An 18,049-nucleotide genomic window follows, 5' to 3' on the forward strand; every position below is an offset into this window, starting at 1 on the left:
GGTCCTTCTGGGACTACCTTCCACGTTAGAACAGCTCCACCCCCTGGTCCCTGCACCTCCACCCTCGTGGCATCTTTTAGGTGAAGGAGTCAGGGCCCTCTCCCAACACACACCCGCCTTAACGAACCCCCAGTGCGCCGCTCGACCTCCACCCCGACCCCGCGGGGCTGTGCGGGCGACGCGCCCTCGGGCTCCCCCCCTCTCCCCTCCCCGCCGCCCGGCCGCGTCTCCGCCGGTCCCGGCGCGCCCCGCCCCGCGCTGTCGCTTTAAGCCGGTCCCCGCGGCGCGCCCCTCCCCGCCCCTCCCCGCCCCTCCTCGCCCCTCCTGGCGCTCCGCGGCCGCCCGCGCCTCCCGCTCCTCTCGGTCCTCCTCCTCCTCGCCGCCGCCGCCAGCCCCGCCGCCCGCTCCGCGCCCGCAGCCTCCGGACCCGCAGCCATGGCCGACATCAAGACCGGCATCTTCGCCAAGAACGTCCAGAAGCGACTCAACCGCGCGCAGGAAAAGGTCGGGCGCGGGCGGCGGGCAGGTGGGGCGCGGGCGGGGGCCGGGTCCGCGGGGTGCGGGGTGCGGGGGAGGCCGGCGGCGGCGGCGCGGGGCCCGGCGGGGTCGCGGTCGCGGGGACTCCCGGCCTCGGCGCGGCCGCTGCAGCGAGGCGGGAGCCGGCGCGGGGGCCGAGCGGGAGGCGGGGGCGCGGGGGCTGCGGACGCGCTCCCCGGAGGCGCGGGGTCTGCGCGGCTCGCCCGCCCCTGCGCCCCTGCGCCCCTGCGCCCCGCGGCCCTGCGCCCCTGCGCCCCTGCGCCCCTGCGCCCCGCGCCCCGCGCGCTGCCGCCGTCCCCGGCCGGCGTCGGGCTGGAGCGACCGCAGGTGCGGCGGGTCCGCGGCTCCGGGCGGGCGGCTTCTCCCTCCCGCGCCGCCCGGGGCTGGTGGGATGCGGCCCGCGGGCCGGGCGGGAGGTTGCGGCAGCTGCCCTTCCTCTGGGGGTTTCTTGGGTGCTTGACTGCCGCAGAAACGACCAATTTAGCACAGACGCCACCCCACAGATCTCGGCATCGGTAGGGCCGATCGGAAAAACCCGAAGACTTTAATACAGTGCTGTGGAGTGAACCCTAGAGTTCCAAATAGATGTAGATGCACACTTTATCATATTCTCTCTCTCTCTCTGTTTCTCTCTCCCTTTTCACGCCAGTGTCCTTCTCTGGAAGGTCAAAAAAATATATATATGACCCGACCTTAACAGTTTTTCTTTGCACATTTCCTCACAAAGGAGGGCATTCTAGTGCATTAAAAAAAATTCATAATTTATGCCTTGGGCTTCGGTTTCCTGCTGTTTTACAAGCCCTTTAATAAAGTGGTTTTAATGATCAATTTTTCTCACCCAGGATGGTGAACAAACGAGTCTAGGTCCATACGAAGCCCAGCCCCTAGCAGTTGGAGAGGTGTTGTACCAGGCACTGGGCTTGCCTGGCTTCCCAGTCGGGGGCTGGTCATGGAGACCTTGCCAGCACTGAGGTCTTCATATGTGTGCCCAGCGAAGGACATTCCTGTGGTAGCTTGAGGATTGTACCTGAAAATGACCAGCGGCTAGTAAATCTTGTATCAGTTGAACTATGTTATTTCACATGGCAGTATTTTTCATCCCTGGCATACTAGGTGTTGAGAGTTTTTCCTGTTTTACTGGAAGTCAGATTTGCTGAGTTGTTTACTATGACAGTGAATTTCCCTCTTCAGCCCCAGGCTCAGGCTGCCGCTGGTTCTTGCTCACCCCAGGTCCAGGGGCTCCTTTGCTGCCTCTAGTCCCCTCCTCCACACAGGCCCGCTCTCAATGCAGTAAGAGGATTGTATTTCTTTTAATATCTACCCAAGCTTATCCTGAACTAAAGTGATCCTCTCCCTGCTCCTGCTTCTTCAGCAGTTGAATTAGTAAGGCTCCTGCCCTCTTTCCAGTCCCTGGTTACTTGTTCAGAAAGTAGCCAGGATCTGCTGGGACCTGGTCAAGGTTTTCTCATATTTTTTTTTACCCCACTGTAGTTTTCCCCCATCCTTTCTGCCTTTCTGAGTAATTATTTGAATCTTTGGTCTGAAGCTTTCATTGAATCTACTTTCTGTGAAGTAACTTAGTGATATAGTCTGTCTTTTCATGTATGAAATTATTTCCTAATCTAGGTCACCAGCTGTTAATATGCCAAAAATAAATGAAAAGAAAATGTAACCTGTATTGCACAGCATTCAAGCCCTTGTAAATTGTTGAGAACTCACTTTTTCATTATGAAGGCTAAGTGTGCATCATGATTGCAGCTGTGGATACCAGACAAGGCTCAGAGTGCCTTGTGCCGGACTTCCAGGGTCCCATCTTCTTTCCTGGGGAAAGTTGCTGGTGAAAAATGCCTGTTGCACCTTGGTTAAGAAACCAAGATGCTGCGAGTATGGCTTTTGTCCCTGTTTAAGTTGTGCCCCATTCCTAAGCCTGTGCAGCTGTAAGGGAAGTGGGCATGTGGGAATACAGGAAAGTAAGGCCTTTCAAACACAAACAAGTTGCTGGAGATTGGAAAGCACTGTAGGTTGCTGTTGTTGGCTAGGTAGATGTCCCCATCAAAGATTCCTTCTATTTGCATCTTCATTCTCTTCTTCTCCAGTGCAAAATGCTCCATCGCAATAACTATAATTTGTGTTCTTGAGGTCCTTTGGGCCTTGTTTTTAAACCATCTTTCTCAGCAGAAACCCATTACCTTGGCTTTTTTTTATCATCTGTGGCTCCACCTAACAGTTTGCATGCATTTTGGCTTCAAATGCACGATACTACTCTTAAAGTTGACATGGCTTTTGATGAATTTAGAATACATTTTTTTCCTTATTGAAAGTCCATGAAGGTTTATTGGTGAAGGACTGAAATATATGTCTATAGATATTTATGCTATGTCTCTTTATATATATATATGTGTGTGTCTATATATAGAGAAATGTTTCTTAAAAGAAAACTCAGCAGCAAATTAGGACACTCAGAATTCTACCACCTAGAGATTTCACTATCATTTGCTGTATATTCAAATAGATCCTTTTTCATATGTATAGGTATATATCATATGACTAAAATAGGCTCATACTATATGATTCTGTAATCTGTTTCCTTTAACAATTATGAACATTCTTCAATATATGTACATATTTTCCATCAACATTTGAGATGATTAAACAGTATTGGAATATATGGATCCTCTATTTTTTGGACATTCATTTTCCAACATTTGTATATAAGTACAAATCAGTGAGAAAACCTGTAGGGAAAATGTTTGCACATACCTTTTAGCATTTACTTAGATAAATTCTTAGAAGAATTGTTATGTAAAAGTATGCTTATTTTTATGATAGCTAAATTGCTTTTCAGAGAAGTTGTATCAATTTACATTCTCTCCATAAGACACTCACCAGGGCCTCCCTGGTGGTGCAGCAGGTTAAGATGCAACCTATGAAGCTCTTTGCAGCCTCTGCAGCATGAGTTTGATCCCCCACCAGGGAGCTACTCACATGGCGCAGCAGACCTCTCCTGACTCACCCGCTGCTCCCCTCAGTGTATTTCAGTAGATCTGCCCCTTCTGTTCCCCACTCTGTCTCTGGTGAATCCTCTCACCCCCCCCACCTCTGGCCTGTACCCCAGCTCTTGTATGCATAAATAAATAAATCTTAAAAAAAATTAACAAAAAGACACCAACACTAGATGATACAATTCAGAAGTCTTTAGTTATGTCATTGGAAAAAATTAGTTCCTACTTCACTTGTTTGATTTTTAAAACTGAACATTATTATTTATATTCTTATATATATATATTTTAAGATTTATTTATTTATTAATTTATACAAGCACAGGGTACAGTCAGAAGCGCAAGAAGGTGAGAGGATTCACCAGAGCCAGAGCAGGGAACAGAACAGGCAGACTGATGAAATATACTGCTGAGGGGAGCAGCAGGCGCTGCAGGAGAGGTCTGCGCGCCATGTGGAATCCTCGCCAGAGGCCAGGGATCAAATTGGCGCTGCAGAGGCTGGGGGCAGCTTCACAGCCCAGTGCTCAACCGCTGTGCCACCAGGGGAGGCCCTATTCTTATATTTTTATGTGCAAAATTTGTTTATAATATTGCCTATTTTGTGTAGCTTTTCCACCTCGTTATTTGTAAGGACAAAAAACTTTACCAATCCTAAAGGCTGCCAATATTCTTTCCTGTTTACTTTAATCTTTAAACTTTTTTTTCCTACATAGAGAATGTTTATGTTTATACTCTGCATGTGTTTTATGTGTATTTTCTTGTTCTGTTTTTGTATGGTTTTTCTTTTGGGTGTTGAATTAGTCAGATCCTGTCACTTGTGAGAATTAGAAAACTCCATTCAAACTGACTTAAGGAAAAAGAAGAATTTAACTGCTAAAAATAAAAATATGGATCTTGCAGTATAAATTTGAATGAGATTTTAATACATGAATATATGTGCCTATATTAGATATATGTATACATATTTAAATATATGCATGTATGTGTTATATTAACTCACTTGATTTCACGAGCTAGCAACTACTACTATTCCCAGTTTATAGAAGGGAAAGAGATGAAGTGATATGCCCAATATCACATAGTAAGTAGGGAAGCTGAAGTTTGAATCCAGTGCTTCCCCATTACAAGATACTGCCTTTTATAATTATGTAAAGAAAGGGTAGGGATATACAGCTTCAGCCTGTATGGAGCCAGGAGCTCAATCACAGCTTTCAGGGCCTTCTCCCCATCTCTCATCTCTGCTTTCTATCCTGTTAAACCCATTTGTAGACAGGTTCTTTCTTGGTGGTAAGATGGTTGCCAGCAGCTGTAAGCAAGAGATGTCTTTCCTTAAACATTTACGGAGATGTCCTCAGGATAGTCCTCATTGGCTCAAATTGGGCCTTGTGCCTATCCCTGGAAGAAAATATTTCTTTGGCCAAAGGCCAGGAAAATGAATTGGATTGGGCTGAGTCACAAGCTTCTACTGAAGTGGGATGGAAAAATTCCCGGTGGACCATATGGACTGATGGTGAAGGAAAAAAGAGTATCAGAGAACAAAAGGGGAAATGGACGCTGGTCTGGCAAAATGAAAGGTGTCTACTGAGACACAGTTAAGATACCTTCTCCGTCCTGTATTTATATAAGTGATCTCATAGTTAATAGTGATGTATTATTTAATATTTGTTTGAAAATTTCCCATAAAATTAATATATACAGTTTAAAAACCAAATATTAGTAAAAGACTTTTACTAATAAAAATAGTAGGTACCACACCATCCTCTCCTCAAACTCCAGTCTTGTTTTCCAGAGGCAGCTATGACAGCCATAAAATATCTCAAAACTATGCTTAGGCAGCTAATTCTTGATCTGTTCTTTCTTTTTGGTGAAGATAGGCAAGGATGTTGCTCTTTTACATTTTTCCCTCTACTTGCGCATTCCCTAATATAACAAAGTTTGTTATCACTAAGGATTATATTTTAAAATATTAAAATATAAATTTTATTGAATTACATGTACATATCCTAAGTATTCAACTTGATAAAATTTTATGTATATGCATATCTGTCACTACCACCCAGATCAAGTTACAGAACATTTCTATCATACCAGATTCCCACCATTCCTCATACCTCTCTTATTCTGTCTTTTTATGTTCATACCTTTCTGATTCCTTTACTGCCATTTCCCTAATAAGCATATTTTCATATGTTTATCGATAATTGTTATATCTTTGGTTTTGAAGTGTCCAAGTCTTTTGCCTCTGATTTTTAAATTAGGGAAACCTGTCATTTTCTTACTGATTTATTGAAGGTTTTTATATATTCAGGATATGTTTGACCTCTGTCAAACAGATTTTTTGCAAATATATTCTCCCAGAAAATGACTTGTCTTTTTACTTTTTGAATAGTGTCTTGGATGTGCTGTTTGTAAATTTTTATGAAATCTTATTTGAGGATTAAGTTTTCATACAACTTTTGGTTTTCCCTGGAGTTAATGATTGCCTTTTTTGTTTATTTTAATATGAACTATTTAGAATTGTTTGTTCTTGCTTCATCAGATCTGTCAAATGCCTCTCCATATAATTATCAAATTTCACCGTATCTGATAATACAATTTTTCTGTGTACTCCAACTGAAGAAATCCCCCTCCCTCACCATTTGGAGCCCCTACCATTTTGCTATAGTTTAGGTTGATTTTTGCTAGACCTGCTGTCATCCTATCTCTTTCCTTGCCCTTGTTGGAGTAGAGGAAGAAAGCCTTCTTTATCTCATCGATATTCTCAGATTTTCAAAAAGTTTGTAGTGTTTTGCTTATCCTCACTGTCTGCAGTACATGGTAGGACCAGGATTTAAGTCTCAATGTGTTTGTGTGTGTGATTAAGCAGTGAGAATTGACTGCTTTCTCGTTGATAGCTGTCTATATGCACTGTATTGAGGGTAGTTTTCTCTGTTCTACTGAGTTGTTTTGATTCCTCATCCTTGTTTCTGCTTCTCTAAAATGTCGAACTCTTTTATCCACTAATGATGCCTTTCTTGTTTTTATCCTTATATGTTTACACCTTCTTTATTCTTTCACTGTCATTTTAGTTTGTTGGAAGAGCTGGATATAAACACATGCTGTCAGTCTCTTTTTCTGTAAAAATAATTCTTCCTTAAATATATAATCACTCTGGCATTCCCCCCCCTTTTTTTTTCTTTTTGTCTATCTTCTGTTTGTTAAATCAGTGGCATTTATTTGGTCTTTACCCCCTGCACCTTTTATGTAATTTTAAGTTGGTGGAATCACTTTAACATTTTTGATATTTAAATTTTTAAAAAATGTGACTCTAATGACCAAGGAAACTTTTGGTATAATACTAACCTCTTTAAGTATCAGTTTTTATTTTTTGTTTTAATAAGGGACTTACACTGTTAAAGTTCTAAGGACGTGTCCACATTTTATATTCTTTATGTCAGTTCATTTGAAATGATTACTATATAGTATTCTTAGATGCAACTATTTTAATGCAGTGTATTTCCCCACTTAAGTTGTAGATGCTTAAAGACAAGGACCAATATCTTGTGAATTGTATATATCAGCAATGAGGTATTGTTTGACTTTCTATGCTCCTGCTTTTTACATCTCATTCCTGAAAATATGTTGTTTTAAAGCATCCTTCTATATTATTCTTTCTGTGACTTTTGTGAAATTATCTTAAGGATTTCACTGAATATCACTGTCATTTTATGAAAGTAATACATGAAATATAATTATCCTATGAGCTCAGTTTTTGGTAGGAATCCCATCAGTATTAAGTTGAGCTTTGCTAAAATGTCATTTTTATGTTAGATAGTCTCAAATATTGGTAGTCATGTGGTTCAACCCAATGTGGATTGTATGATATGGCAAGAAAAGCAACATACTCTACTTCCATCTGCCTAATAATGTGACATAGGTGTTTTTCTTTTTTATTATTGCCTTGCTGATGCCCACATTTAGGTTTGTTCTCAAAGAGAAATGGGGATGGTGTTTATGGGTGGATGTATTGGTGTGCGTGCATGTGTATGTGTATGTCTGCATGTAAGTAGAATGGACAGTGAGACACTGTTCTGTCTGGGAGATTATTTTCATGGGGCCGGGGCCCATGTCTGCAGAGGAGTAGGTTGTTATGACCGTGTTTGCACCCAAGGACACTTTCCACACCGAGTCCCTGTGGCTCATACAGGGTTTCCCCTTCATCTGAAAACCTTCTTGTTACTGCTTCTACATTGTATACACTTATGCTTTATCTTCCACTCAAAGCAGTTTTTTTTTTTTTTTCTTTCTGGTATTAGAAACATGCCACTTTACTTGGGGTATAAAATTTGGCTCCATTTATGTGTATATTCAAAGCAAATGCTTTCTACGTTCCATCTAATATATCATGAAAATCTGTTACTTCACTCTGGTACCCTATCTTGTGATAAGTTCAGAAACCCTATGGTGAGTTTCTTTTCTTTGAAAGGAGTCAGTGGTTTTTACAAGATCCTTATTGAAAATAATCCCAAAAGTGAACCCAGCATTTTGATGTCACTCTTGCCCCATGGGTCAGCACAGAAGTAAACAGGATGGTTGGTGCCTCTGTGGTGGAGGCAGGGGCCGGAAGGCGACCCCCTCCCCCCAACCTCTCTCTGCAGGTTTATACTCAAGTATAAACTTCTCTTTGCTAAGTAAGCCAGAGCTGCAAATACATGGGTTCTTTTTTTAATGGGTTTATCAGTTCCAAATCTACATACACTCCAAGTTTTCCCATCATGCCAGGGTTCCTAAGTTAGAAAAGATTTAACATCACCAACACCTTATCTGGAATCACCCATTCCATTCCATCTTACTCCATTCTGTTTTATTTCAAAGAAAATGCTCCCAGAGACAACTTAACTGATTTCAAGCTGTAATTTGAAAAGCCCTGCCCTAGAAGACCTCTGGCATCCTTTCCTATAAATTGACGTTTGGGGGCCACTGAGTCCATTCAATAATGTATGTGTGTGTGTGTGTGTGTGTGTGTGTATAAATGTGTGTGTGATTAAGTTTCAAACAAATGATATTATAAAGCACTCCAGAGGGTCTGAGTAGAAAGGGGAAAAGCTGTCTAACAAATCATATTATTTTGACTTTGTAAAGTCTGGGAATTCTCACCTTAGTGTTCAAACACAATTTTTAGTTTTTCTAACCACTAACACTAGAGGCCATCTGAATAGAAATCCCTGAGGAAATAAGTGGGCTGGTGGGCTTTTGTGAATGGCATAACAGATGTCAGGATTTCTTGTGCTATAGATGCAATTTTCCAGATATTTTCAGTAATGGCTAGCATGTGAATGATGAAAGTGCCATCATCACAGAGTTCAAGGAATTTACCAACAAAGGAATAAATAATATTATATACTCAGTATTATACACACTTGCAGTGATAGTAATCATGATTTCCTGAGAACATATTCACGGGCCAGCTTTTAATATGGAGATGCTGATGCTGAAACTTCATTCTTATTGATTTGACCTCTAAATTTAGGTAGAGTAGGTAAGTAGATGTACTTCCTGAACACATACTTAGTGAACCTCTTATTGGGAATAATGTTGAGTAAAGCCATGGATAAGATCTCAGTTTTGAAATATTGCTATGCCGTAGTCATACATCAATTTCAATATTTAAAATCAAACATCTTTAAAAATAAAAATCAGTCATGTTTATGTTACTCTCATGTACTTAGTTGAAAGCTTAGTTATTAAGCTGTAGGAGCTTGAATGATATCTAACTCTATATCTATCTATATATATATTTTCAAGTGCCTGTACAATTTAACAAAATACAGTTAGGCTCATGCATATATGCACTTTTCTTATGGCACCTAACTGTGATGAGTAAGATGCTAAATTTATGTACTCTGATAAATTTATGTATTTTATTGTGAAGCAATCTCAATGGAATTTATTCATTCATATGGAACATTTATTAAGACTCTAATGTGTGACAGGAACTTTCTAGATACTCATACTATAGCAATTTAAATGCTGTCCTGGTTAACATACAGACCAACAAGTGTTTTGAGTATAACAATAATTATATTCTTATTGAAAAATCATAATTAAAATTCTGTGAAGGAAAGTAACTATTTTTTTTTTAATATAACTAGGGAGCTTACCTAGAGTGAACAGACTGAACACATCTACTTTAGGTAAATTTTAAGATCCTAGGATGAGTTGCAGTCATCCATGCAAGATGAGTGGGTAAGGGCATCATGATTTTTTGAGTCAGGAAGCATTCCATGCATTGAACTATGCACTTACCCACTGGCCATAAATTTGAGCTGTAGAATATAGATATCTGAATTGACTGCTAGCACAGGCCTTATAAATGATATCTACTACTATTTGCATAGGATGGTCCTACGGTAGTAGTGACCAGTTTTTGTTTTGTGTGATCAGATTTTATCCTCATGTATTGAGGAGTCCTTCAAGGGCAAAGTCCCCTCTTGACATGGAGGCAGGACGCTGATTCAGAGATGACTTGCCCTCTGGGCTGTGAATCATACACAGATCCTTCTGCACAATAATAGCAAACTCCAACCTAACATGCTTTATTATTTGTGGAGAGTAGGGTTTTCTCTACTAAATCATGAGAAAAGTCCAACATAAAAAATGGAAGTCCTTATAAAATTCTTAAGTGTCATACATCTAGAAGAATAATCTTGCTTATAAATGTTTGACTATGCTTGGTCTCCCAACATTTAATTCACTGGGGGGATCTATCTATCCGTCTGTCTATCTGTCTATGTATCTCTCTCTATTGATCTAACGAAAGAACCCATGGTTAAGACTGTCATCAACTTGACTTAACTATGTTGTGGGTATTGACTTGATTATTCTGTAGGTAGAGGTCTGGAATTTAGGAATAATCAGTTTTCAGCTTGGAAAGAATCTTGAATTTGTGGGAGAATCTTTCATAGCAGGCAGTCTCTTCTCCTTAATAATAATGAGGTTGGTAGTATAGCCTAGGAAGGTGAAGAACAGTGTGATACCTGTCACACACCGTATAATTTCTGAGTATTTTAGAGTAATAGATCTACTTCCTGTCTACTCTTTGCTCACTGGGCTCATCATTGATAGTCTATAGGAAAGCCATGTGCAGACTTTTGTTCCAAACCCTCTAGGAAATACTTGCAATCTTGGGGCCACTAGCATTCCTACAGTATAGGTTGAGACATGAAAGGGCTCTCCTGGGGAACTACATTGGCCCACTATTTAAGACAGATGTGGTACATATACACCATGGAATATTACTCAGCATTCAAAAAAGATAAACACATGCAATTTGCAGCAACATGGATGATGCTGGAAGGGATCATGCTCAGCGAAATAAGCCAGAAAGAAAAAGAAAAATACCGGACGGTCTCACTCATAGCAGGAATCTAGAAAACTTAAATAAGGGACCAGGAAAATGAATAACTATAAGAAAGTGAAAATCAAAATCAACGAAAAACTATGAACCAGAGACATCCTATAGGGGGTGGGGGGCGGGGAGGGGAGGGATTGGGGTCAAAATAAGGGGGTTGCAATTGTATGGGGAATATAAAAATAAAATTTATTTAAAAAAATAAAAAAAAGAATTTGGAAAAAATAAAAAAAAAATATTAAAAATGTCAAAAAAAAAAAAAAAAAGACAGAATGAATCCAGAATCAAATACCTTCGGGGCTGTATTTTCTCAAAGTGTAGGCAAGAATACTTGGAGAGGAGATAAGTTAAAATGTAGATTCGTAGACCTTTTTACATATTCACCAGAATCACTTAAGACTTTGAATATGCGTTTTTAATACATTTTTCCGGTAATTCAAAGACTTAATAAACTTTCAAAGCACACTGCTTTGGAAATGGGGACTTGATAGAGCTATTATTGTGGTTCTGATTTCCTAGGAGAGTAAGGCTTTTGACTAGCCAGTGATTATAAATTTATCTCCAGTGTAGCAAACACAGTAAGGTGAAAAGCAGTGCCCTTATGGGATTCTTAAAAAAAAAAAAAAAAAAAAAAAACCCTTATATTAAAATTGCCTACTTAAATTTCAAAGAAATCATCCAGTTTAGTGGATGCCAAATTGGAGATGTTTCATCAAGAGCCAAGTGTCTTCCTTATTAGGAATGCTGTATGGAATGGAACGTTGGGTTTTGTGTAATCTGATTCTGTAAAAACCATTATAATTTTAGACTAATGCTGGATAATACTTCAATCACCAAAAGTACATATACTTGCTGCAGAAAACTGCTGCATATTTTGGTAGGTGATTCGAGGATATGGGGTCAGGTTGGAAGATTTTTTTATAATTACGTTCATTCCATGTGTTTTATTACAGGGTGAACAGTAATGTGATTGCTTCATATGCTTAGTAGGGACTGTGGTCAAAACTCAGAAGGTAACTTTAGTTTCTTGTGGAAGAAGCTTGATTTGTTGAGAACTAGACCATTAGATTGTAGGTATTTTTTTTAAAAATCATTTTGGTGAAAGTTTACATGTCTAAATTCTTACCTGATACTGTTTTGTCATTTTTTTTCCCTGTTTTATATCAGAGTTATAATGATCTCAAAGTATAATTGGGAAGTGGCACCTGTTTTTTCTGGAAGAATTTTTGAAGGATTGGTAATTCTTCCTTTAATATTGATAAAATTTACCAGTGAAGCAAATTAGGTTTGTTTTTTATTTATGGGACGTTTTCTGATTGCTAATATAATCTTTTGTTTTAATTTTATTCAAATTCTCTTTCTTCTTGAGTCAATTTTGGTAATTTGTTTCTACGAATTTTCTGTTTTATCTAGTTTGTTTACTTGTTGGCATACAGTTCTTCATTATATTCTTTTATAAGGTAGTATTCCTTTTTATTTCTTTGAAGTTGCTGGTAACATCACCCATTTCATTCCTGATTTTAGTATATTTAGTCTCATCTCCTTATTTTTGTGGGGCAGTTTAGCTGAAAGATCAATTTTGTTCATCTTTCCAAAGAGCACTTTTGGTTTCATTGACTTTTCTCATATTTTTTTGTTTTGTTTTCCATTTATTTTCCCTCCAATCTTTTCCCCCCTTCTATTTGCTTTGGGTTCAGTTTACATTTAATCTACTGTGGAAGATTATGTTGTTGACTCGACCGCTTTTTTCTTTTTTTAACATATGTGCTTATAGCTCTCAATTTCTTATTAAGCATTGGTTTAACTCATCTCATAAGTGCTGATTTGTTGTGTTTCCATTTTCATTTATTTCAAAGTATATTCTGGTTTCACTTGTGATTTCTTCTTTTGATGTGTTGGTCATTTAGGAATGCATTGTTTTCTTCTTGTTACTGATTTTGAATATCACTCTACCATAGTTGGATAACATACTTTATGTCTTTTCATTCTTTTAACATTTATTGAGAGTAGAAAGTAAGGGACCTTATGAGAAAGTCATAGGAAGTACAAACTTCCAGTTATAAGAAAAATAAGTTATGGAGATATAATGTATAGCATGATGACTATAGTTAATAATACTATAGTACATTTTTGAAAGTTGCTTAGGGAGTAGATCTTAAGAGTTCTTATCACAAGAAAATAATAATGTGCAGTAATGGATGTCAGTTAAGATTATTGTAGTAATTATATAATAATATTTATATATATCAAATCATTATGTTGTATACCTTAAACTTAAACAATGATATATGTCAATTATCTCTTACTAAATCTGGAAAAATACATTTTTAGAGGCTGTTTGCATGAGAACTTTGTCAGTATGGAATTGAGATTTGATCTTGGACTGCATTGCATGTTCTTTTCATCAGTCCTGTTGATGTTCTGCAGTGCTGAGTTTTGTAAATATTAGGTCTTATTTAGTGACTAATGGTGGAGGAGAAATTCCATGTAGTGTGGTACCTGAAAAATTTTCATTGCTTTATGTGTCATTATATTTATGTCCCAGAGACCTCTCGGCTACCCTTTTAAATTTTGTGGAACACATTTTATATTTGCTGGATTTTTAAATGCAAACCAAAGTGAAAGTCATCTGTTTTTGCTTATATGGCAGTTTAAAAAAAAAAATCCCGGAAATGCAAACTGTTTTAATTAATTTGATGTGCAAAGTCTTGTGGGAAGGACTAACTGTGGGATTTTAGTGTCTTAAAAGATGAGTTTGGAAAGATGATAAAGAATTCTTGAGTGTGGGTTCATTTAATTTCTTACAAGATGAATATCCTACAAATTTTTTATGATTCATGCAAAGACAAACAGGAGAAATAAGAGAAAGATGTGCTACTAAATATGACCTCACAAATTGGAAGACAGAGAGTAGAACATGGATATATGTGCTCCAGCAGACTGACAAAGGACAACTTTCTTCAAAGAGTAGTGTTTTCCTAAGTCATCAGCCAACTTGTGCATGTTTTATATCTGCTTCTTAGAAGTCTGAATATGATAAGAGTGCTGATTTCCTTTTAATCTAAGCTCACTTGAATAACTCCATTTTCATCTTTCCAGATGCTTTTTTCCCCAGAGCTTATCAATTCAGTAAATTTTGTGTCATCTAGCACAGAAACTCTGTAGCATTGAAACTCTGTAGTAAGTGCATAGCAAATCCTGTTCTTTCCTACTGATGGGACAGAGATTGTAGGTTGCTTTTAGTATTAATTTTTCCCTTTTCAGTTGGTATTAGAAGCCCAAGTTTTGCTGAGCATATGGCTACCCATCTGAAGATAGCATTTCCCAACCTTGTTCATAGACAGATAAGACCATGTGAGTAAACTCTCACCAGCAGTAGATGAGCAGAAGGTGTGTGTGTAAAACTTCTATGTCTTGATCTTAAGGAAAGGGGTTTGTGTTCCACTGCTCCCCTAGATCCCCACTGTCCAGAATGTGGAAATAATGATGGGAGATGGAACTGAGACCTTAGACCATGATGAAGACCACATGATCTCACATGTTGAGCATGGCAGGAAAGTGAGATGGAGGGAGCCTGGGTCCTCCACTACGGAGTGGTCATAAGGAATGTAGGGTAAGATAAAAAATGTCAGGCTTTTCTGCCCTCCTGCCATCAGGATAGATGATGGATCCTTGTCCTGAATGCATGCCTGATGGCGGGCACCTGGAATAGGATGTGGGCCTAGGTTGATGGGATTCACCTGGGCTGAGACTGTGCTTTTTAAGAGCGGCGTCATGGGGACGCCAGCAGCAGCAGAAGCCAAAAATAGAAGCCGAAAGAGAAGAAGCCCCAAGCAGAAGCAGAGAACGCCAGAGAGCCCAGGTAGAGTGAAGATTTGCTGGGGGCTGGGAGGACTGCCAACCTCCCAGCCCCCCAGCACCCCTGCCTGCCATATGCCTGGTGAACCCCAATAAAAGACCTGCAAAAAACCACTGAGGACTCTGACTCCTCCTTTACCCGGTCTGCATGGGATCAGAAAACCTGCACTGTGTCCATTCCTGCCTTTATAGGAAGGTCCAGGTCTCCTTGTATTAGGACAGTTCTGTGATGGGGAAAGGGTTTTGTTTTTTTTTTTTTTAAGATTTATTTATTTATTTATACAATCACTGGGTACAGTCAGAAGCACAGGAGGGTGAGAGAATTCACTGGAGCCAGAGTGGGACACAGAACAGGCAGACTGAAGAAATACACTGCTGAGGGGAGCAGCGGGCGCAGGAGAGGTCTGTCACGCTATGTGGGATCCTCGCCGGCGGCCGGGAATCGAACCCGCGCTGCAGAGGCTGTGGGCAGCCCAGCGCTCAACCTCTGCGCCACCAGGGGAGGCCCAGGGAAAGGGGATTCTATCTCTAAAGAAGCTACATGCTTTTTCCCCTTATTCCTGCAGATGAACCTCTTGTCCTAAGGTTTATTTTGAATCATTTAAAATGATTAAAATATTGTCAAATATCATCAGTGTCATAAGTTCAAATTCAGAACAGATATTCAAGTTGTACCACTTTTTTCATTTTGCATCTGTGGTCTGAGGATGCATACTGTGAGTAGAGACGGTTTTATAGAAGGTGCAAGATGACACAGACATGGTGGAGAAATGCTCTCAGTTCAAAACAGGGGATAATGAGCAGTTGCTTGATTACTTAGAAATTATCCAGATTTTATATGTTGAGAAGATTGATCTCTTTAATTAAGACCTCCCTGGAAATGTTACATGGTATTTTTATTCTAATTAGTTGGAAGGCAGCCACCCCAGTATCTGAGTGTATCAATTGATGGCATTGAGGTTTGACCCCTGGGTGGTATTTTTGCTTGAATGATGATGTGAGTGGTCCACCTGTATCAGGTCTGTGCCAGCTGGAGATGCTGATGATGCTGCCAGGGGACAATTTGGAGCTGGCCATGGTACTTTAGAGAATGTGGCTTTGGTAAAAATAAGCTCTGTTGCTAGGACTATAGGAAGAGTTTGCTAGGATTTGGAAGCAGTTCAGAGTGATGGGAAGAGATTTGGGAATTCGTCAGGTGTGGGTTCATATCCTGAACTGTTCACTTACCAGCTTTGTAATATTGGGGAGAGTCTCCTAAATCTTTGTTTCCACTTTGGTAGAGTGCAGAAAATGATACTCATTTTTCAGACTGAAGTTAGAATCTGAGCTAATATTTTATTTTATTTTTTTAAAGATTTATTTATTTTTTTTTATACAAGAGCTGGGGTAGAGGCCAGAGGCATGGGAGGGTGAGAGGATTCACCAGAGACAGAGTTGGGAGCAGAACAGGTAGACTAACCCAAAGCACTGTTGAGGGGAGCAGTGGGTGAGACAGGAATTGAACCGGAACTGCAGAGGCTACAGACAGCTTCATAGCGCTGCGCTCAACCCACTGCACCACCGGAGAGGCCCTGAGCTAATATTTTAAATATGGACTCTGTAGTATTGCCATAGAATATAAATGGTAGCTATTTTTGTTTTCTTTGAATTTTAGTGTCTTTCCCAAGGTGACAAATTAATGTTATATATATATATATACTTAATGTTGCTTTAGAATAGATGGCAAAAAGAGGCTCTAAGTATATGCTCCACACATCATTTTAGGCTAAATGGGGAAGTGCCTTGTTTAAGGCACATAACACATATTTTCTTGGTCACGCTGAAGTGTGCTAAAGAGATCACCCAGAATCACAGTTGGAGAGAGACCATTTGGTAGCAGCTCTGCCCTCCAGTGTCTTGGCAGGGCAGACGACCCTCATCCTCAGTCAGGGGAAAGAAACCCAGAACCGCTTGCAGCCCTGCCTTGTTTCCCTGCAGGGAACCAGCTTTAGGTGAGAACAAGACAAAAAGACATTTTCTCTTTTTTGTTTGCCTTGAAGTTCTCTGCACATGAAGTCATTATGCATGAAGTCATTTGAGAAAACTGTTCAGATGGTAGGATAAAACTTTATCCTATAGTTAAAAATGAAGTCAACCTTGCCCTCTCTTCAAGCTCAGAAGGGCCTTTTGGAACTCTAGTGACAGTTCTACAATGTTGATGGTAAAAGAAACAAACGACCCAAACCAGTTTTAGTTGTCATCTTTGAATTTAGACATAGAGTTCTAGAGCCATTAGCAAAGTGAGAAATCAGCGATGTATGCTCTGACCTGGGTCATTTACTTTAGCCTGTAGTTCAAGTTGTAAAGATGGAGACTGTTTGGGGCCTATTAATTTTATATAATACCTAGTTCATCTCTTCTCTTGTGAGATGGCTAACTCATCAGTATAAGCAAGATTTTAATAATTAACCCATACTGCTGACATTTATAAAATAAAGAATTAATTAAACCCTCTGTCCCAGTCCAATGAACAGGAAATAGATGTGATACACTGGGAGACAGGATGAGCTGATCCCAGCAGGCGCTCTTAGGTGACACAGCCTTGTCACCAGTGGGAGCCTTGTCACCAGTGGGCAGAATTCAAGTGCTGGTTTTATTTCTTCTGGGACGCTGCAGGTAACAGCTGTGGAACTGCGTCAGGAAGGGTAAAGACATTGAAAGACTGTTTCCTTTCACAGTGGAGATGGGGGAGCTTAGAGTCAGAGCTATACACAGGGATTAGTCAGGTCATCACAGTTTTGTAGAAACTATGTTGTGAAATGCATGACCTACAGGATTTAAAAAATATTTGTACCTACCATATTGGAGAACTTATTCTATCCCAGACACTGCACTGAGCATTTTACTTGCATTATCTACTAATATTTTCAGTAATCCTTTAAGTGTTTTACAAGTGAAGAAAGTGAAATTTAAGGAGGCTAAATTGCTTCTTCCTGGTGTCCAGGTAAAAGAAGTTTACCACATTTTTAAGGAAAAATATTGTGGTAAGAACACAATTTGAGGTCTGTCCTCTTAACAATATTGCAAGTGTATGACACAAAATTATTAACTTTAGATAATGTACAGCAGATCTCTAGTATTTATTCATCTCACCTGAATGAAACTATGTCCTTTGATAAGCAACTTCCTATTTTCCCTCTCCCCCTGGCAACCACCATTCATTCCTCTTTTTGATTTTATGAATTTGTCTATTTCAGATAACTCATAGAAGTAAAATAATGCAGTA

At 39.8% G+C, this 18,049-nt stretch overlaps 1 protein-coding gene across 2 annotated transcripts in view; it reads left to right on the plus strand.

The window, feature by feature from the left end:
• Positions 1-401: 401 nt before the first annotated feature.
• The window catches only part of AMPH (amphiphysin), a 242,069-nt gene continuing 224,421 nt past the window's right edge, over positions 402-18,049 (plus strand). For both annotated transcript variants that reach the window (XM_037517588.2, XM_054692313.1), the window contains exon 1: positions 402-504. In XM_037517588.2, the coding sequence (XP_037373485.1) occupies positions 436-504 (69 nt within the window). In that variant the 5' untranslated portion in view covers positions 402-435. The remainder of the gene's footprint in view (positions 505-18,049) is intronic.

This window comes from Talpa occidentalis, unplaced genomic scaffold (assembly GCF_014898055.3).
Source record: "Talpa occidentalis isolate TD23 unplaced genomic scaffold, MPIMG_talOcc4v2.1, whole genome shotgun sequence".
Classification (NCBI taxonomy): domain Eukaryota; kingdom Metazoa; phylum Chordata; class Mammalia; order Eulipotyphla; family Talpidae; genus Talpa; species Talpa occidentalis.